Consider the following 23418-nt stretch of genomic DNA (forward strand, 5'->3'; position numbering starts at 1 on the left):
TCCATTTTCATGGGTGTGCATTTTATACCTACTGCCAGGTGTCAGTTTTTGTTCCACGGCAGGTATCCCTGCTACTCTCTGTGTATCGGTTCTAAGAATACCCAGAGAGCATCTCTAATTCGCAGGGGGTTGCGCCTGATAGAAGAACTGACAAAAACTCCCACAGGATAAAGATTATTATTATTCCAGATTTAGCCATACGGCTCACACTCCCTCTAAGGGGAAAATTCACTTATCCCAGATACCTACGATATCAAAAGGATTAAGCTCTGGTGGGACTCTTTCCGTGTTATCAAGCCCTAGGTGACTTGGTATGCTGGAGTATCTCCCAAAAATGTTCGTACACATCTGGGCGTTGAGAGCAGTACAGCTTTCTGCATGGTCTTGTAGAGATGTTCATTCAGACCTAGCTTTTTTATGTTTTCTAGGAGGTTCTTCGGAATGACTCCAGTAGTAGAGAGAATAATCGGTATTGTCTGGGTACTTTCCATTCTCCACTGTCTTCGTATTTGAATATCCAGATCTCTGTACTTGTCGATCTTTTCGTTCTGTTTAACACGAAGATTATTGTTGTTGGGTATCGCCACATCAATTAGTGTTGTTTGTCTGTTTAGTTTATTAACTAGTATAAGATCTGGTCTATTATGTGCCACTGTTTGGTCTGTGAGCACAGTGCTGTTCCAGTATTCTTGTAGTTATCATTCTCATATATACTTTCAGGAATGTATTGATAATATGGGAGATGGTTTGTTTCGAGAAGTCCCAGTTTGATGGCTAACTCTTACTGAAGGATCTTTCCTACTGAGTCGTGCCTTATATTCAGTTGCAGCAAACGCCTGGCAGTCCTCGGCAAGGTGTTGGATGGTTTCTTGAGCTTGACATCTATATCGGCATTTGTCATTTTGGACCTGCGAGTCTTTGACGGTATATTTCAGGTAGTTTTTGGTTGGTATAACCTGATCCTGAATGGCGAGTAATGAACCTTCTGTTTCAGGGAACATTTTTCCTGATGTCAGCCAATAGTTCGACGCTATATTGTCGACATGGTCTTGACTGACCTCATTAGAATGTCGCCCGTGAAGAGGTTTACCCATCCAGGTGCGCAATTTTTCGTCCTTAGTAAGATGGTTTATGCGCATTTCTGGTTCCCTCAGTTTGATCGATGTTGTATTATCTACTGCACAAATCGCGTGATGTAGAGTAGATGTCTCAGCCTGCACCTGAAAATAAGTTCTTAAATTAGTAATGTGTTTTTTTAGTTGCTTACTTATATCTATAAGTAAGCAACTATCTATATTCTCTGCCTACGTGTACTGAAAAACGTCACACGTCACGTAAAAACGTCACCGTTGTGTCATAGAGCTACGCAGAGAAGTGCAGAGGCACACAGAGCCATCTGTGACACGTAGACAGAGGTACGCAGAGATGTGCAGAGACACTCAGAGACAATCTAACCTAATACATTTACCATATTAAGGCACACTTTGACCTTTGACCGTATTAATGGCGCATGCGTGAAATAATCAATTAGGGTGGGGGAAGCTGTAGTGGTAGATAAATTTAACGACTTCGTAAGGACTCTTTTAGTCTAGTGCGACAGTTTTGAGAGTTCAATTTTTTGTACTTAAGCATTCAGTTAAAATATGTCTATTTTGACAAAAAGCGACTATCTGGCTTTTTTGAGTGTCAACGACATTAATGCTCTTTCGCCAGAGTATATGGCAAAGAATTACGAAGAGTCACCAAGAGAATGGTATCATTTAATCTTAAATGAGAGTGACTTTTCTCTTCTAGTATGTGCTCCTAATGTAAAATGGTATTCTATTTGCCGATGTCATTTAGTAGCAGACGACGGAAGTACTGCACACGAACACCTCCATGCATTAATTCACTTTACAGGTGGATCCACAATGTTGTCTTACAAGAAGAAAATACAACGTGCAGGGAAAAGACTACATCCAAAAACTACCTTTGGAAAAATTATTTGTTTGGACCATTGTGTTAGTGTTTTGAGGTACATTGCCTGTGCTGATGGTCAAAAACCTCTTCGTCGAGATGGAGATGGACTTTTGGGTAAACCTCACTCCCATTACGAGAGAAGAGTATTTAAATCAGAATGGTTGCATTCGAGAGGAAAGTTCTGTGCAGGTATACGTAATGAAATTTCTACCTTAGCGAGCAGAGGCGTTAACAATTTAGAAAAATATACATCAGAGCAAGAACTACACGTGAAATCAACCTGCAAGTGTGAAAGAGGTGAGGAAGGTATTAGAAAAAAAGATGAAGCAAATGAAAAGAGAAGAAAATTTTACAAAACTGAACGTGGGATGGTGATACGAAAATCATACAAAGAAAAAATGGTTAAAAAACGTAACATAATTGCTAAACTAATGAATTTAGGTTTAAATAAAAAGGCCGAACTCCAAAGAGAAACTATTTTAAAATTGTTAGATCTAATATAATTTTTAATAAATAATAACATTTTGGTATTTTATTTCATAACAAAAAAAAACACTTTTTAAATGTGGTAATCATTGCAATTTTATTTAGAATAGCTCAGTCCAAGCTAGACTGTATCATGTCTAACAGAGAATTGGCCCATTTAATTTGTATTGAATTTTCGTCCAAGGTTGACTCAAATCAGTCCACTACAAGACTCCACTGTCCAAGATAGACTTACCGTTTTCCATGCTTTTTATATGTGTGTCCAGGATCCTATACGTTGAGCCGTTTAGACGTTACAAGCTTAGTGTCGTTTTGGCAATTTTTTTGCGTTTGTTTTTGTATTAACGTATTGGTTACCCCTTTTTATCGATACCTCACACGTCATGATCTAACCCATAACAACGGAGAGATGACGTAATGCCGTTTTGGCATTGTCTTTGCGTTTATTTTTTGTCTTAACATATTCGTTTTGACCTCCCCTTTCCATCGATACCTTACACATTGTTGTACGTTGAGCCGTTTAGACGTTACAAGCTTAGTGCCATTTTGGCAATGTCTTTGCGTTTTATTTTTATCTTAACATATTCGTTACAACCTCCTCTTTCTATCGATAACTTGCTTGTTGTTGTACATTGAACCTTTTGGACGTTACAATATTAGTGTCGTTCTGGCAATGTCTTTACGTTTTATTTTTATCTTAACATATTCGTTACCCTTTCCCCTTTTCATCGATACCTTACACATTGTTATACGTTGAGCTGTTTAGACGTTACAAGCTTAGTGCCGTTTTGGCAAGTCTTTGCGTTTTATTTTTATCTTAACATATTCGTGACACCTCCCCTTTTCATCGATACCTTACACGTTGTTATACGTTGCTTGCTCGTTCCCGTGCTGCCCCTTTACACTTACGGTGTGTTTAAATCCCTATCATAGATGTCGTTTGCGATTAATTTATTTAATTGCTGTTCGATTTATCCATGGTTTAAGGTTGTTCTCATAAATCTTACGGAAGGTGGTATTTGTAGAAATTATATTGTGGACTTTATCGAGAAATGCAGTTCACATTAATAAGTGGTCGTGTAGGTCTGCAAAAAATAAATGCCAGTCGATTTGAGAGAGATCAGTCTCAACTTCAAAAAAATTGTTAAAATTTATTCGTTTACCAAATTTCCATCAGTAAACATGAGCACGTGTTGATATTCGCCGTCTCATTCGTCAAGAGGCTATAAAATATAATTTATTACCGTAAGCGAGACAGATTCTCATGTTACAGATCCCAACTTGTGATCATTTTAAATTCTAATTGTATCGTGTTGATTTTTAAGTTAATATATTGTGTTATATTTATGTTATAGTTATTGTTAAGTTATTTACTGGTCGCGTTATTTTTTAGAGTTTAGTTTAATTGTGATATAATGATTAAATTTCAAGAAATTCTTACACTAACAGTTTCAAAAGTAAATATTTTTAAAAATCATATGATACATAGGTCGTACATCAGTACGACCCTCTTTGGCTTACACGTGGTTCTATTGACGATTGGGAATTTGTAGAATGAATAGGGTATAGTAGCGTATGCTACAATATTATTTTTGCGGGGTAGGATTTGATTGAACTGGATGTGGGCCGTTATAACTGCATGGTCTGACTTTCCTATAGAAGAACTGACTTCGAGAGATGAAATCAGCTGTTTGTCATTAATAAGCTCTAGATCTGAAGTAGAAGGTTGGTTATTATTCCTAAATCTAGTAGGTTCTGTAATGAGTTGTATTAGGTTCGAATTTACTACAAAGCTTTTAAATAAATTATGAGCATTTTCGGCATCAGGTAATGAAGTTATTGGCCAGGTGATCTCTGGGAAATTAAAATCTCCAGTAATGATAAACAGAGGAGTCAGGAATTGAAGGTTTAAGCCAGGATTCGGCAATACAAATAATGTTCGGTTTAAGAAGTTGCACTGTACATACAAATTCGTCAAGCTTAGCGGAAAGTGAATCTAAATTAGTATATAGAAATAGCCAGTCATTAAATTTGTCGGTAGAAAAATTATAAACAAAATTTCGTGATTCTGGGAGTGCCATTGATGTATTTAATAGTAAAATCATATTCACCGTTATTTTTGCGAGTTTCTAGTTCACTTCGGAGTTCTTTTAAACGTACTTGTTGGATGGGCGTCTTGTCAATTATTGAGAATTTTTCCGTGGCTTTGTTTTCCAGAAGTTTTGCTTTATTTCTCAGAATACCTTTAACGTGGTATGTCGAACCCATTACTACCTTTATTATTCGGGGAAATCGTTGGTTCACTTTGCCGACTCTGCATAAGGTGATTTGCTTTTCCTCTTTTCTTTTCTGCGTTATGCATCTCCAGAGAAAGATTCTGTTACGCCTCTAATTAGAATATTTTTATCACGTGTTATGCGATTTACAGCTTCGTTAGCATCGTTAGATTGTACTTTACCGGTGACCTGATGATGACCATCTGTCATTTATTTCTACTACCCAGTTTGTTTATAAAATGTGATGTGATTAGTGTGATAAAAAATTTATGAAAAATAAAGATCAAAATATACAAAATATAAAAAAATAAAATAAACCAAAAAAATTAACCCTCTATATGAAACACTACAAGCCACAAACTTTTACAATATGGGAATTCAGATAAAAAGTTAGTTTGCAAATTCTTTGCAAACATTAGCTCTATAGCTATCACACATTGATATCTCATAAACATTACATGAATTTTAGTCTTTCTATTATTTTTTTAGGGACTCTGCCCACATCTTTTTCGATCTTAGTTCACATCGTGATGCACGTTTTTGTTGATTAACGGTTTCCTCAGTATTCTAGTTATGTTTATGCAATTTTCTTGGAAGTCTTTGGTTGAAAGTTCTTCTATTCAAATGTAGTTACACAAGTTTTTTGGTGAGTAACTTATGCCCGTCGTATGTTGTTTGCTTCTGGCTAGCTTTAATGTAATATATATGAGTTAACTCCAGCGATATCGATGATATGATAAAAATCACCATAAGACGACCCCTAGTGCGTATATTCGAACTAAAAATTGCACATTATTTATCCAGGGCATCTACGCCAGCTTTGGTTTCATTATAAAATAGAATAATGTCAGTTTCTCCAGTTTCAACATCAATGGATTTTTGTTGATGCATCGTAGAAATCAAAAGTATAGCTTTGCTTTTATTTGGAATATAATACACAATTGTAATATTTTTAGTAAGACGTAGATACAACTAGCTACTTCTTTCTTTCAATTGGGTAAAAATTTCGTAGAAATTTCTTTTTCATTGTTCTTAAGCGTACCTGCACCTACGTACGTTAATCCTCTTTGTCTTAACTTATTTGCAAGTTCATTAGAGGAGAACTAATTGTCTGCAGCGATATTCCTATTTATATTTATAATAGGTTAAATAAGTTTCACAACAGATTGGATAAGTTAAGCCAAACATCTTTCTTTATCTGAAAATAATTTGCCATCGCTGCCTTTGCCAGTATAAATATATTCATAAAAAAAAATAATGAATACTAGTATCAAATCGAATTAAGACCTTCAGACCATAGTTGTTGGGTTTTTTTGGCATGCGAAACTTTACACGACCTTTAAAACATATGAGCATCTTATTAATACAGGTGTATATCTTTCCGCTAGGCCTTCGGGATTGTTAAAACGTAGATAGTTTAAAATCCATAGCGCTCTTTTCTGAGACATCACACAACAAAATGTATCACGGCCACTACCGTCTGTTGCAAACAAACACTGAATTTTTTCGTTGATTGATTTAAAAACAGAACTGTAGTAGGAAATGCCTAAAAAGGTTTTAAGTTTTTTAACATCAAGGTCTTCCAGTTCTTTTTTATTAAGCTGCTTATAGTTTCGTCCTAACTCACATAACTCACATAATAAAGAATTTAAGCTAGAATGTCGTTATCAATACACCTTTGCCTGTTTGTCATCACCACAAAGTCCTGATAAATGCAAAATTATGATAATATGTTCCGTCACAGAAGGTTGTGACGACCGCTTAAATTTATCATTACCATAAAAACTTATTTCTAAAGATGAAGTTAAATGTGTCGATAGCAATTAAAGTAAACTGTATACTCACGCTTAATCAAGCCATTAAGAGCGATGCTGGGAATATTTATATTCCACTATGCATCAACAATTTACTCATATAAATTACCATCTTTCTTGTACTCATTGCGTCGAGTAAGAACGATAAATATACGAAAATGGTTGCGTTTCGATTTAATTTGAGTTTCTTACCACTCCCTGACACGTGTTTTACGTGTTTTACGTGTCAGGGAGTGGTAAGAAACTCAAATTAAATCGAAACGCAACCATTTTCGTATATTTATCGTTCTTACTCGACGCAATGAGTACAAGAAAGATGGTAATTTATATGAGTAAATTGTTGATGCATAGTGGAATATAAATATTCCCAGCATCGCTCTTAATGGCTTGATTAAGCGTGAGTATACAGTTTACTTTAATTGCTATCGACACATTTAACTTCATCTTTCATCACTAGATGTCTCTAGTAGCATACTCTGGTAATTATTTTTTCTATAATTGCTAGAGTAGTCGGTGCGTTTTGGTTTAGTTTGAGTTTTCTTACAAGCTCTCTCTCTGATGACGGGAAGACCCAGAAACACGTGTCAGGGAGTGGTAAGAAACTCAAATTAAATCGAAACGCAACCATTTTCGTATACTTATTTCTAACTTTTTCATCACTTTTAGAATCGGATTTATCACACAAGACACAAGTTACCACTAGCTTTCTTACTATCATCTGCTAATACCAAATCTGTGTCATGCTCAATTTCAATGTCATTTAAAGGGCTACCTGATTTTTTAATATCGCTAACCTCAATTTTATCTCGTCATACTATGCTAACAGAGTTTCTTCTTTAACAGAGTTTTTATCGTCGTAGTGTATTGTATTGAATAGACCCGAAATTTTTGTGAAACTTTCACAAACACTGACGTTGTGCCAAAATTACCCCTTTCAAACTTTAAATAGTTATAAACTCAATACCGCACTAATGAAAAGCTAATTAATAAGTGAAACGATCGACGTCACTGTAAGTTGAAGGTAGCTATAGTAAAAACCCATAACCAAAAAAGAATTGCGCATAATTTGAATTTAGTCTTCTAGTTTCTGTTGATACTGATACTTTCTCGTTAAAAAGTTATATAATAATCCAAAAAAAAACTCAAGATTGTTACGTTATTTTCTAAATAATATTATTATAATGTACATATTATTACTCATTATTGAATGTTTAATTTTAATAAATATTGTGTGTAGTCTCTATTTTAAATACGTTTAAATCGAAATGGATTAACTAAATGGTAAATATTTTGTTCTTTCTGTATATATATTATTTATTTGCACGTTTTGTTTTATTTTCAATACAGATAATCAATTGCAAGGAGGGCTTAGGTAAGTACGATAGTTTTCATATAGTTCATGGAATATGGCTTTATTGATATTTGGTACGATATTTAATTACAATTTTGATTAATTTATTTGATTCGATTACTTTGTAATATTTATGATATTTGATATTTTGAATATATTTTTAATATAGTGAATCTTACCATTTTCTATTTTAATGACACTTGCATTTTTCTCTTTGTTCTGTGAATATCTCATTTTTGTTGTTTTTGTGGGATTCACACATTCAAAACTGGTAGCGCCATTTTTTTTGAAGAGTTGTTCTCTTTCCTATTTTCTTTTTGTTGTTTTGTATCTATTTTTTCATTTGTTTCTCACATCTATGAACGACTCCGGCCGAAGTCTACCAAGACTGAGCAATGGTGTCTTTGAGCATAGTATATCAGTGTTCTAGCTCGATTCTTTATAATCTAGTTTTGGCTTGTGTGGTACACAAAATTTGACGCTAAAACGTGTTGACCATTTCTATGTAACACAACAATTTGACACCGTAACGTGGTACTAGCTCGTACGGTATTCATGGTAGCTCGTTTCAGTGGCACATTTCAATGTGACACTCATTTTGGCTTTCAGAGCATGAGATCTTTTAATGTTTATCGTCTTTGTTATTTTATGTTATTTCTTTAGCAATTTTACTTTTGTTTTATGATTTCTCGTTGGTCCTAAATTTTTTGTTAAATTGTTCTAAATTTGTCGACCTCTACTTTTCTCTTTTGTGGTGTTAATATTTTTGGCTTCTATTTTGTCGTATTTTTTTTATTATTGAGTCATGGAATCATCAGTTGTGGATCATCATCTTAGGATCAGCGAATAAGATTACATTGTTTTTTTTTTTGTAGGTGTGAGACAAAGATATTTTCGTTCAATAATATCGTTTCTGTCTGGTTTTATTACTGATTTTGTTGACTTTAAAGAATGGTATTTTTGTAGCAATTTTTCTGTCTCGTATTTTAAATATGTATGTAGTCATTATATTAATAACCACAAAGTCATCTTTAATTTTATTAAAGTCTATTATCAATAACGTATTGATATTCAGTTTGATTTGAAGATTATTTTGAAATTCAGAAGTACGAGTGAATGTATTCCTTAAGGGGGAAGGTGATTCTCAGAAGTACCTTAGTTTATAGAGCTTTCCTGTATCTGACATGTAAGTAGTATTTATTTCGTCTCAGATTAAATTTAAATTAAATTCAATTTAACTAACTAACTCTAATAAACCCTATACTAACAGCTGACTGACTATTTAGTGCAGATTCCATCAGATTGGTGATGCCCAATGGCACTAATGTCCCAATACAATACTTGGTTTGTCAAACTCACTCTCAATTATGTTATAGCTGCTCACTCAATTTATTATTATTTAGTGCCATTTATTGTGTTTCAGTCGTTTATTGCTTGTTTTATATTGCTTAAGCTTTTAGTTCTTAATACATATAAAAATACCGTACTGGAACCTGATGGGGCAAATATTGTAAACCTTGAAACCGGTAGCCCAAAATTTACCAACTTTATTAAATAAAAACTACTTAAAATCGTGAGTATTGACTTATTAGTATTATGGACTCACATTGGCAACCTTTTCATCATTTTAAATTTAATAAACGTTATAAAAACATTCAGAACATGACTTTAATTTTTACTAATACTATTTAATGTTAATTTTTAATTAATATTTTCTGTAGCCTCTATTTTTAAAATGTAATGGATTAACTAGATGTGAAAGAGTGTAACGATTTTATGATTAAATAAAGCGAAGTTGGTATAAGTACTTCAGAAAGTTGCTAAATGAAGCAGACCAGAATAATCCAGAGAAGAGACAAGAGATGAGGTTGTCGAGGCTTTAAATAGGATGAAAAATTAGGACCTTATAGAATGCCTGTAGAGGTTTGGAAGGCTCTAGGAGAGGAGGAGTTGATGTGTTGTGGCACATATGCGTAGGATTTATGAGGAGGAAAGGATGCTCAATGTATCACTGTATAAAGATAAAGTGAATATTTAGGACTGTAAGAACTATAGAAGTATAAAGTCAATGTCACACAAAATAAAAATTTGGACAGAACTATAGAGCAAAGGTTAAGAAGATAGACATCGAAAGAAGAAAAACAGTTTGAGTTTATGCCAGGAAGGAGGACAACGGATGCTCTGTTTCGTTTAAAATAGTTTATAGAGAAATACGGCGAAAGGAAACGAGAACTTAATTTGGTATTTATAGATCTTAAGCAGGTATACGACACAGTTCCTAGACAAAAGCGACTGAACCATGGAGATGTATGAGAGAGACAGGTATACAAGGGTATGGTGAGGCCTGCGTTTGTGTAAAGCGGTGAAGTGTGGCCTGTTGAGAGGGTTCAGGTAGCTGAGCTAAAAGTTTTACGGTGAATGTTTGGTAAAAATAGAAGAAACAAGATCAGGAATAACGTCATTACGAAAAGAGCTGGAGTGACAGCAGTTTAAAAAAAAAAGTTCAAGAACAAAGACTGCTATGGTTTGGTCCCTTCAGACGTAGAAACGAGAACTATGTTAAATAAAGGATAGAGCTATTAGAAGCTAAGGGAAAGAAAGGTAGAGGAAAATCGAGAAGAACACAAAAGCACTGTGTAGCAGAGGACTTGAGGGACGAAGGTTTAAATGTAGAAGACACGCTGAACAGAAATAAGTGGCGAAGAAGATGAAGACTACTGCAAAAGGAAAAGCTAAGGAAGAATAAATCATTTCATTTAAGATGTATTCGAGTAGTATCGTTTATATAGATAATCGATAAGATATATCGTAGTAGTAGTGCGTGAACCTTCTTTTCTTCCACTATATTTTTTTAATACAGTTTAAGGCCGCTCGTCCTTTGGATGCGTTTTCGTCCAAATTGCCTTCGTCAGAAATCTGACGAAGAAGTGCGAATCAGCCCGTTTCGTTGAAACGTATTAAAGCTCGTACACTGCTCGAAACGAAGCTCGAAACAAATGCGATAATTCGCAGTTGTTATGACGAATTCATAGTCGATTTGTAACAGACCGAGATGGATGTTAAAAAATTAATTACTTTAATTTATGAACAAAAGTCTCTGTAAGATAAGATCGACAAATCAATCGAATACTACTAAGTTAAATCAAATTTGGGTCCGAAATGTATTTGAATATTTTATTGATTTAAAATTATGCACTATACAATTCTTGAGATGAAAAAAAATTTTTAAATTTATCTCTGATATCATAAACTGAACTGGTGCCTCCGTTTTCATCCAAGGTTCTAAATCTTCCCGTTATTGAATGTGTTTGCTCAGAGATTGGCTCGAATGTACATGCTACTTGCTGCTCTCCTTCTCTATCAATTATAATGTTATGCAACAGGCATATGCATTTAATAAGTTTATTGGCAGATTTGGGATTTATTTCAATTGATTTTTGTAATAATCTCAATTTGCTACTCATAATTCTGAATGAACATTCAACAACTTGTCTTTCTCGAGACGACGCTCATTGAAAATTATTTCTGAAGGTCTTAATTTTGATACTGGAAAAGGTCTCATTAAATAAGTTTTGAGTAGATAAGATTCATCTCCCAAAAGAACATGAGGTACTTTAATATTTGTTACCGGCAGTGGACAATGTTCTGTAATACCTAATCCTCCGTTTTCAAGCTTTTCGCAAAGATTTGAATGCGAAAAAGCACCACCGTCACTTTCTTTACCGAATGCTCCCACATTAGTTGCTATAAATTTATAGTTTGGTCCAGCAACAGCTTGTAAAACAATTGCATTGTTTGTAGTTCCGATAAATGCTTCCGGAGTGCTTTTGATTCTGTATGCGTATGTGTTTCTCATCTATACATCCAACACTGTTTGTAAATTTCACTTATTCAAAAATTCTTTAGATATAGACTCCATGTCTTCATTTTTTCGGAAATGGCATATGTACAGTACCCAACTTGTCTCAAATAATATGCCACGTTTCATAAACAATTCTACCCACCGTGACGTCTGATATTCGAAACGAATACCCCAATGTCTTGAACGAGGAGCCTGTTGCCAAAAAGCTAAAAAAAACGTAATTAAGTGTAACGATTTTTTTTGTTTTAGATAATGAAGTAAAAATAAATGGAGGAGGCTGCGAGACACATTCCGAAAGGAATTCAACAAGTCGAAAAAACAGAAATCTGGAGATGGTGCAGAATCGGTAGTTACTTCCAAATGGCCATATTATAAAATACTGTTGTTTTTATCTAAAACTGTTGAGCGACGTAAACTCCACGGAAATATATCTCCGCAAAAGGAACACAATAACAACTCTTCTTCCGAGACAAAATCGACATTGGAAGCTGTGGACAATGCATACTCTCAATCAACCATTCAGAAGTCATCACAGCAAATTAGAAATACAGATATACACAAGCCATCCACATCTGATAAGAAGGTTACAAGTACATTCAGTACACCTAGTAGTACAACTTTGCAAAGTAAGAAAAACACAAACCATCGTCTGAAATATGCTAAGAATTCCGTGACAAATTCAATGGATGACAAGTTCTTCGAAATAGAAAGAGCCAAATTAGAAAAATTTCCCTACATAAAAATAGAGAAGACAGTGACAGTGAACGCCAATTCCTACTGATTCTCCTACACTTTTTAAAGGCTGTACCTCAAAATCGACAAATGTTGGTAAGAAGTAAGTTGCAACAAGTATTTCTTAAAGAAGACCAATTATCTACAAGACACGCGCCCGGAGCAGCAAATCGTTCCAATGAAAGAATTACATCAACACCGTTGCCTTCTCCAATGTCTTACATGGACAGTGATTCCTCCAGAGCGTTATTCTATTGTAGTGACTTAATATCAACACCACATCATTTTTCATCTTTGAAAAATACATAATCTTTCGGGGTCTCACAATATTCAAGTGAAAGAAGAGAAGATGTTTCCTATCAACAGCCGTTTTCTATTGAGAACTATATTTCTTACTTCAATGCATAAAACAATGTATTTTTTTTCTTTGTATTTTTAAATAATAAAATTGAAAATGTTGCAACTACTGTATTTATAACTTACCTTAGAGTCACACTCAATCGTTCTTCTGGTGAAATGGTCCCACGAAAATTTGACAATTTTTTTATTGGTTCTTTTATGGCATCTAAAATATAGTTAAATGTATCCTGATTCATACGATAGTAATCAAAATACTTTTTCTCGTCCTTCTTCAAATCATCATATAAATGATGAAATTCTCAACATGTCATTAACCCAACACTTTTTTCTTTTTAATTTTAATCGCCGTCTAACAAGATAACTATTTTCCAAAACAAAATGATCCATATTATTAATAATTATTATAGTACGCTTATTTATAAATCACTACATACGGCTGACTTCGTACAATGCGAAAACTTGTCTAGTGGACGATACCACATATGCGAAATCTAACGAAATTATTCCTCCGATTTCTGACGAATATAATTCGGACGACCGACCTGAGTTCCCTAATATGCCTGCATTTTTCGGGAAAAGCTTAGTGACACTTAATTTGCAATTTGCAATTTCTGCCACTTCAAAATGGGTTTAAGTCAAATATTCGTCAATATCCATCTTAATAATTAAAATTGTAACTAAACAACCAATGAATAAATAACTCTAACAGATGTTGTTAATCCACAACTTAATATTTTGAGTTCCAATTTTTATATATTACGGTTTGAATATACCAAATAAGTATTTTTGGGAGTTCGGCCCTGATAGCGATCAAATCTACAACGTTATCAGCTGTCCCGAAATATAGTCATTTTAAATGGTAAAAACAAATCATAATTTAATATTTTATACCTCTACGACAAATTTAAGTGCATTAGTTAGTGCTGACAATATTATCTCAAGTGAGTAGCACTTCTTTTCGTATTATTTTTGTAACAATAACAAAATAACCTTTAAATAATACCTACGTAAAGAGATAACAAAAATTCCAGTTGGGTTCAGTAAAAACTTACTGAAAAACCTAATTGATTGTTCTGATTTATTGTTACTTAATACAGGGAATCCAACTAGATTTAATTCTTATAACGGTTCATTTTCCGCCATTGATATATCCTTATGCAGTCAATCACTCTCAACTACATTGTCATGGAACACTTTGAACTCATTATATAATAGTGACCACTTTCCAATTTCTATAACATCAGATCACATTCATCCCCTTGATTTCCCAATATATCAGTCCCGGAAATTAAAAAATGCAAATTGGGCATCCTATCAATCCTATATCAATAATAAACTTGAAAACTTCCATTTAAGCAATGATATAAACTATGATATCACCTCTTTAAATAATATTATTATAGAAGCAGCTTTAGAAAATATAGGAAAGACAAAACCCTGTAAAAGGCAACCCGTACCTTGGTGGAATAGTGAAATTGCAAAAGCACTCTCATCTTGTAAACATGCCTTTAATAAACTTAAAAAACATAATACAGACGAAAACTTACTTAATTTTAAAAAACTCAGAGCTGAATCAAGATATCTTATGAAAAAAAGCAAAAAAGATACTTGGAAAGACTACGTATCGTCCATAAATTCATCAACACCTTCACAGGTTATTTGGTCTAAAATTCGGAAACTTAAAGGTACCAACTCCTTTAGGCATATCAATGCACTAACATATAATAATGAGATCATCACCTGTAAAAAAGCTATTGGTGAAACTTTAGCCGAAGTTTACCAAGAAAATTCTAGCGACCAAAATATAACGCCGGAATTCCTATTACATAAGCAAAATATAGAATCATTCGAAATCGTTGATAAGGAATCTGGTGATCCATTAAATGCTACCATAACTCTTACTAGAACTAGAATACTCTATTGTAAACTCCAAAAACACATCCCCAGGACATGATGATATTCCACCAATATTCATAAAACACCTACCTTTCAGAGCAAAAATAATATTGTTAGATTTATTCAATACCTGTTTTTTAAATCATAAATTTCCAAAACTCTGGTCTCAGTCAATAACTATTCCCATTATTAAACACAATAAACCCAAAGATATACCCTCATCGTACCGTCCTATTTCTCTCACATGCAGCATGTGCAAAATACTGGAAAAAATTCTAAATCTCCGTCTAACATGGTATTTAGAAACAAAAGATCTCCTTACCCCATTTCAGAGTGGTTTTCGCAAGGGACGGTCTACATTAGATAATCATATTTCACTGCAAACCTCAATCAATGAAGCCTTTGCAAACAATCAAAAGTTGATTGCAATATTTTTTGACATAACCCAGGCTTTTGATAGGACATGGAAACACTCTATATTAGCAACACTTAATAATTATGGAATTCAAGGTAACATGCTTGCTTTTATAAAAAATTTCTTAAGTAATCGTTCTATACAAGTTAGAATAAATGGAATCATAAGTTCTCCAAAAATGCTAGATAATGGAATCCCTCAAGGGTCCATTTTAAGTCCAACCCTATTTTTAGTGGCTTTTAATAGCATCATAAATGTAATCAGAGCTCCTATTAAAGCTAGCATTTACGCGGATGATATTGTTATTTACACCAAATCTAATAACCTAGTTTCAGCAACAAATATATTACAACTTATGTTAAATCGACTTCAAAATTGGGCATTACAAACCGGATTCAATTTTTCTGCAGAAAAAACTCAATACGTAATTTTTAGTAAACATAACACTCACCATACAGTTAATTTAAGATTAAATGATTTACCTATAAAACAGTCAACAGAAGTAAGTTTTTTAGGCCTTACTTTCGATAAAAAATTAAATTGGAATGTGCATATTAATAAATTACAACAAGCATGCCAAAACCGGTTAAACATACTTAAAATGTTATCTAATAAATTTTGGGGTGCCGACTGTAAAACATTAATTAACCTTTACAAATCACTTATTAGAAGTAAATTAGATTACGGTTGCATATCTTACGGTGCTGCAAGCAAAACTGCTTTAAAAAAACTAAATAGCATACAATCTACAGCTTTGAGATTAGCACTGGGTGCCTTCAGAACTAGTCCTATTAGTAGCTTACAATTTTTAGCGAGAGAACCACCTCTATATATTAGACGCCAACAATTATCCCTAAACTATATAGGGAAAATACAAGCACAGAAACAACATCCGGTATTCTCCCAAATTTGCCATCCGAATATTGGTTCTACAAAACCCACTAAAAATAGTATTCCCCTTATAGAACAAATAAAATCTTCTAACTTTGATATGGATAAGCTAAATCGATCTCTACAAGTCAGTGTAAATTTTCCTCCATGGATAATCCAACCACTTACCATTGATTTAACCCTCACAAAATACCCCAAATCAACTACAAATCCGATTTTCATTAAACACTTGTACTCCGAAGTGATATCTCATTATCCTAATCATCTCCAAATTTTCAGTGACGCCTCTAAAGCTTATGACGGACATGCTGCTGCATACTACTGTAAATACACTACTCACACTATATCCATACCTACAAATTGCTGCATCCTCACAGGCGAGACCACAGCCATTTTGGAAGCCTTAATTTTCTTCAAAACTCGTAGTGAGAATAAATGTGTCATTATCACTGACTCATTAAATGCTCTATTAGGTGTAAAACAAATATACCCTACAAATCCAATATTTCGGGCTATAAAAAATGAGATAAATGTAATTCAATCAACTCGAAAAGAAGTAGCATTTATCTGGGTACCGTCGCATGTAGGAATAGCTGGAAATGAAAAAGTGGACAACCTAGCAAACACAAGTCGAATAAACTAACAATACACAACCAAAACAATAAATTACCCATATTCCGATCTCAAAAACCTAATTAAAGACCACTGTATGAACATATGGCAAGACTACTGGAAAGATTCAGGAACCAAACTATATGAGATTTATCCCCTTGTGAAGACCATCTTGAATAATCCATCCAATAGAAGGGATCAAGTAATAATTAACCGACTAAGAATTGGACACACTGCACTGACCCATAGATTCTTAATCAACAAAGAACCTTCTCCAACCTGCAGAAACTGTTCTCTCCCATTGATGGTGAAGCATATTCTGACTGACTGCCAGTACCACGAAGAAACAAGAAGAAAATATGGAATCTCAGATGACATCAAAACCACTTTAACCATAAACACTGACCATGTAATAAATTATTTAAAAGATTTACGTTTATATACATCTATTTAATGTAAATAAAATGAACTTTTGTGTACGTTACTCCACTAATAACCCTTCGTGGTTGATGTGGATTATATGTTTTTTCTAAATAAAAAAAAAAGTATTTTTGGTTACCTATACTCAAATTTGGCTACAATACTAGATTATTTAATAAAGAGATCATTATTAAATGGTTTTGTGTACATTAAATTACGTTGTAAATGAATAGTCGACGAAAAATGTTAATTAATAACCAACAACTATAATAATGAAATATTTTATTTCTGAAGATACAATTATTGAAATGTTATGTTTTTTAATTCCATGTCCACGTTTTTATATTTTTCTTTGTATAACATGGTAATCTATAAAATGTAGAGAAAGTTTTACTCTATCACGATTCGGGAGTTCTTATTTGGAGGTGAATTCTGATTTATCTCTACTTGAATTTCATTCAAACTTTTGCCTTTGGTTTCAGGATAAAAATATTTTACTAAAATACTTAATAAAATGGCAACAACTATTGAAATTATAATATTAAAGTATGGTCCAGGTCCTGTATTATTGATCCATAACATTACCATTGGCGAGAAAAATAACAAAGTGAAATGAAGAACCATCGAGATGCCTGCACACATCATTTTGTTTCTTAATGGAAAAAGCTCTCCCAATAAAACGAATGGTATTGGTCCAACTCCAATATCTATTGCTAAATATGATATTAAAGATGCTACAAGTAATAAGTATGGAGAGATGTGGATATTGTATCTGCCCAACAGTACAAGAATATACAAAAATATAAATGTGATAGACATCCATATAACAGAGACCAAAAGCGGTAATTTCCTTCCATATTTATCAATAATAAAAAGTATCACAAAGGAAGCTAATAAATGGACAGCACCTAAAAACGCAAATTTAATTAGTATATTAATATAACATAAAATTTTCTTTATTTGAAAAAAAAAAAATTACAAATTTTATTATTCTTATACCATAGAAAATTTATAAAAGGTATAGTATAGAGGAACAACAAGCAATGTCACATTTTTTATTTTTCTACCTGGCAGTGATATTCTGTACATAAATATGGTAGAACAAAGTACCAAAACCTATTTTACATGATCATTGGGGAATAATATTTTTCCGTCGACCATCCATTTATGATTAATTTTTCCGTCGACCATCTATTTATGATTAATTTTAACACCCTCAAAATCATTGATTAATGACCCCTATTAATGAATTATTTTCTATTAATGAACGATTTTATTATATGCAACACAACATAAAAATTAATTTAACCACATTTAACGCTCTGTGATTGGCAGTGACCTGTGGTGTAGGCAACCAAACATATAGGTAGGTATTTATATTCCCACTAAAAAATTATTTAAAATGACATAGCCGCTGTAAGTACTGTCTGTCATTGTATGTCATTATTTATCGTTAAGTAAATAAAAATTTAAACTAAGGTATTTTTATTTCTAAAAAGTTCGGTCGACGGAAAAGTTTTGTAACGAACTCGTGAATTAAAATGGCGATTAACAATTTCGAACATTAACGCGCTCGCTTCGCTCACGCGTTAAAATATCTCAATTGCTAATCGCCCTTATTAATACACTTGTTGGTTAAATAACTATTAAAAATAAAATAAAAGGTTTAACCAATACTGGAAAAATAGTGTTTTTCGTAAACACGTAGCGAAACAAACAAGAAAAAGAGCAAATAAACTGCAAATAAAGAAGCGCTGAAAGATGAACACAAAATAAGTAAAACAATAGCTAATAAACTCTATAAACAGATCAACACAACTTGTAGAGCGTTTGCAACAAATTTTGGAAGAATTTGAGTAGGTATGTCAATTATCACTACAAAACAAATTTAAGTATATTGTTAAAGAGAATTTATGCAGAACATGTAGTGGCGTCACAACTGAAAAATGGACATTCTTGTTTGATTGCCTACGCAATCTACTGTTATTATTAATATACATGTATTTAACTACATATTATATTCATATTGGCCTCATTGTTCAGTATAAATAATAAAAGTTCGATAATATAAGTTAAAAATTGTCAAACTGATTGTTAGAACATAATCTTTTTACATTATTTCTCTTATTCATCATAATGAACAACAATGAACAGTTGAGGCGACATAAGTTTTCCTCAGGACATCTCAAAGTATTGGACGAGCTTTTCCGTTACATAAACATATATATATATATATATATATATATATATATATATATATATATATATATATATATATATATATATATATATATATATATATATATAGACATGTTTCTTCAACGTTGAGTTTCCCAAAAAAAATCTTTATTTCGAAATAAAAGTTACATTAATAAGTTACATGTAGAAATTCTACAAACTACTACATTTAATGATTTTAAACTTGACTATTGAAACATAATAAGTACAATAATAATAAAAATATTGATTTCTTCCTATTTATAACGTTGGATATCGGAATCTGCTGATTCTTAATAGTAAGGGAGCTTATGGCTACATTTCTCCTCCCTCCATTGGTTGGGACTTCGTCCTCGAAGTTTTGGTTACTTCGGCTATCAGCTCGTCTAATATCTGGATCTGGGCAGGATGCAATTTTTCTCCAAATAGGATTTTGGAAATTCATTTTCTTTTCCTAATTAGGAAGATTATTAGGAAAGCTAAAATAGTTAAAAATATTATAACAGAAGTGGTGCTCAGTCCTATTGATAATCGGGGTAGTACTTCTATGGTATCTATTGGTTGAATTTGGCCATGTGTCTCTGGGATTGTTAATTTTTCAATTTTCATCTCATGGTTTGGTATTAATTTTATTGGAACAATTTTTGGAATGGAAATGTCTTGAGACGTCTTTTTATTAAATTGGATACCTTCAATCATTATTGGTACATCTGTCGTCAAGAGGCTGGTTGAATTAATTTCTATCTGCTGGATTCTCATTGGGTGAACTATTCCTAGCAATATGACTTTGCTGGTTTCTTGGAAAAAGTTCTCTGTGATTAATGTTTTTGTGCAATTATCTACATTGGGTAGATTTAACATTTGGATTGTACATAGTTGGAACAAACTATGTTATCGCCTTGTCCTATACAAGTGTCGAACCATTTATTATTTGTATAGTAGCTTGCAGGTGGCAGAATCATAACATGATCTTTGTTTGGAATGGGATAGATTTTATAGGTAGTGTAAGGAATTTCATGGAGTATAGGGATTTTAATTATTATGAGCATTGTATTTGAAGTTACACAAACTAAAGTTTTTGTTGACTCTATAAGTTCATAAGGGTGTTCATTACTATTGGGAATTGAATTTCTGGGATAAATTTTGAGAAGGTTCTCTTTAAGGTCTATTATTTCCTTTAAAGTGAATAATTCTATATATGAGATATTAAGTTCAGATAAAGTAATGGTTCTTATAAGTTTCATTAGAAATTCGTTTATATTTTGGAGATTTATTATCTCATTGTGTAGAATGATATAGCTGTCAAAATCAGCTGATAATTTGTTGAGTGCAGATATGAGAATTGAATTATCAGAATTTAGTTTTTCTAAAAGTTTATCGAATCTCGTGTTAAAAGAGTTTCCATAAGATATTTGGTTATTAAATTTTTTTATGATTTCGTTTTGCTTATTTTCTAAAGAGATTATGTGTGATTTTAACAAGTCTAAGTCAGAGTCGTCTGGATTTGAATCGTTATTCAGAATCTTCTGAATACTCAGTGGATGGACCAGGCGAGAATTGTCCTGTGAAAAATTTGGGTCTTGAGTAGGTTTGTCTACATGTTTTCGTATTCGTTTTACATATTTAAGGTGAGTGCTTGTTAAATTTTGCTTATCTGTTTTACCGATAATTTTTGTTTTGTCTTGTGTTTCTGGATGAATAATAGAGAAAGGGGCTTGTAATTTGGACTTATGTTTTTTCTTAGAAACATATAGGGATTTTGTAAGGTCAATTTCCGGAATATCTTCGGCATTTTCGTTTTGTCTATCTAAAAGTTGTTGTCTTTTTTGTTTTTGTTTATTATATAGTTCAATAGTTGCTCCTTTTCGAGTACATCTCGAAAATGGGGATGTTATTTTTGCAAAGTTGGGTATGAATCTTCGGTAGTAACCGATTAAACCAAGAAATGATTTAATTTCTTTTACTGTTTTTGGTAGAGAATATTTTTGTATAGCTTCGATTTTTGCTGGGTTAGGTTTGATTCCTTCGGTTGTCACTACGTGACCTAAGAAAGAAACTTCTTTCGTGAGAAACTCAGATTTGTCTAACTGAATTTTTAAATTATTTTTCCTGAAAGTGTCAAAATAGTCGCAATATGAACTAAGTGTTCTTGCAGTGACTTGGAAAAAATAATGACATCGTCCATGTAGACGAAGCAAAACTTATGAATAAATGGCCTAAGAATATTGTCCATTAACCTTTCGAATGTTGCTGGGCTATTCTTTAAACCAAAGGGCATACGTAAAAATTCAAAGTGACCATGCGGAACTGAAAAGGCTGTTTTCCGAATAGAATCCGGATGAACTTCAATCTGATGGTAACCTTGAGCTAAATCTAATGTTGTGAAATAACTGGCTTTTCCTAAGTTATCCAGTATCTCATCTATCTGAGGAAGTGGGTAGCGATCACTTTTAGTATGATCATTGAGCTTCCTGTAATCAATTACTAATCTAAATTTTTTCTGACCTGAGGCATCAGCTTTTTTTGGTACTATCCAAACTGGAGCTGAGTACGGTGAAATTGACGGTCGAATTATCTTATTATCTAATAAATTATTTATTTGTTTTTTTATTTCTTCCTGCATTGCTTTGGGATGCCGAAATCCCTTTACATAAATCGGATTTTCATCCTTCGTTTTAATTTCGTGTCTAACAGCTGACGTGAAAGTTAAATTTTTGTTTTCATCGTAAAATACATCTTTATATTTTTTGCAAAGATTTATAATTTTATACTTTTCTTCGTTATTTAAGTGCGAAGTACGGATTTTATTTTCATTGAAATGCGTCGTCGGAATTTTTACTATATTATAATTACAGAAGTTCTCAACTTCAATTCTCTTATTAAATTTCATAGGCATAGGTAAGTCGATAGTGTGTATAAAACCGTTTTTTGCAACGTGAATAGAATGGGGAATTTTGATACCTTGAAAGTGTCTTTCGCGCAATAAAACTTCACCAATATGAACGCTTACTGGAATTTTTTGGTATAAAGTTTCAAATGGAATGCTAACATGAGGATTCTCAAAGGTTAAAATATGAGTTGCGTAGCTAATTGTGGCGTGGAGTCTTTTCAGATCGTAAGTTCCAAGGAGGATATCAAAGTGCTGACTAAAGTCGGCGACTTTTACGTCGAATGTTTGTGGAATTCCATATTCTAGGAATAGTGGCGTCTTAATATTTAAGTCGTGCTTGGAAGTAATTTTCATTGACGTTAGCGAAAAAGGTTTTCGATAAATATGATTTTTATCAAATCGTTTGAGAGCTCGCGGATTTAAAATTGAATGGGAACCGCCGGTATCGATTAAAACGCGTAGATGTGTTTTGAGTGTAACGAAGCAGGGTAACCCAGGGGAACTTTCGATATTATGTAGGTTTATACAGGGGGTGGATGATCGTCTAACGGGATGGCTTGAAAATCCTGATGATTTTCATCATGCAAATCGGGCTCTTGTTCGGATTCGTAATTTTCAAAATCATTTTCGAAATATTGGGTATCATTTGAGTCTATGTGAAAATTGTGGCTTCTATTAGTTGTAATTGTCATGGACTGATGGTTTCTGGTTGTGGTAGTTTGAACACCGCTCATTGGAGTAGCAAAATTTGGTTGGGGTCGAGGAGCTTTATATTTATTTAATCTTTGTTGGTTGTTTTTCGGAACATTGTTTCGTTGGAAGGATTGATTTTGTTCGTGAGAACTGAAATTTTGTCTCTGAGGAAAATTATAGTTCTGTTGTGGAGTGAAGTTAAAATTGGGTTCTGTGTTGTGAGTTGAAGGTCTCACATAATTTGAATGCATGGGTTGGAAGTTTGAGTGTGTGGGTTGGAAGTTTGTAGATCTTTGATTATTCGAAGATTGATAGGGTTGATTTTTGAGTGGGGCCTTTTTGTTTTGTTGGCTCTTAAGGAAGTTCATGTATTGTTGTTGATTTTTGTGGTTATCGTAGGCAATACACTTTTGAAGGGCTTCTTCTAGGGAATTTAATTCAAAATGCGATAAGTATTAGCAATAAGGCTCGTTGATTCCGGTACAGAAAGTTTTGAGGGCAATGTTTTTGAAGTATGGAGTTTTAAAAGTGACTGTCGCGGGAT

At 33.1% G+C, this 23418-nt stretch overlaps 2 protein-coding genes across 3 annotated transcripts in view; one reads left to right on the forward strand and one right to left on the reverse strand.

Moving 5' to 3' along the window:
* Positions 1-23418, forward strand: part of LOC140438824 (uncharacterized) — a 113001-nt gene that overhangs the window by 11476 nt on the left and 78107 nt on the right. Inside the window, exons 5-7 of the mRNA XM_072528468.1 lie at positions 1795-2446; positions 12025-12374; positions 14526-14762. Coding sequence (XP_072384569.1) covers positions 1795-2446; positions 12025-12374; positions 14526-14762 — 1239 coding nt within the window. The remainder of the gene's footprint in view (positions 1-1794; positions 2447-12024; positions 12375-14525; positions 14763-23418) is intronic.
* LOC140439795 (facilitated trehalose transporter Tret1-like) overlaps positions 17340-23418 on the reverse strand; it is a 93036-nt gene continuing 86957 nt past the window's right edge. For both annotated transcript variants that reach the window (XM_072529935.1, XM_072529934.1), the window contains one exon: positions 17340-17982. In XM_072529935.1, coding sequence (XP_072386036.1) covers positions 17465-17982 — 518 coding nt within the window. In that variant the 3' untranslated portion in view covers positions 17340-17464. The remainder of the gene's footprint in view (positions 17983-23418) is intronic.

This window comes from Diabrotica undecimpunctata, chromosome 4 (genome assembly GCF_040954645.1).
Source record: "Diabrotica undecimpunctata isolate CICGRU chromosome 4, icDiaUnde3, whole genome shotgun sequence".
In the NCBI taxonomy this organism is placed as follows: Eukaryota; Metazoa; Arthropoda; class Insecta; order Coleoptera; family Chrysomelidae; genus Diabrotica; species Diabrotica undecimpunctata.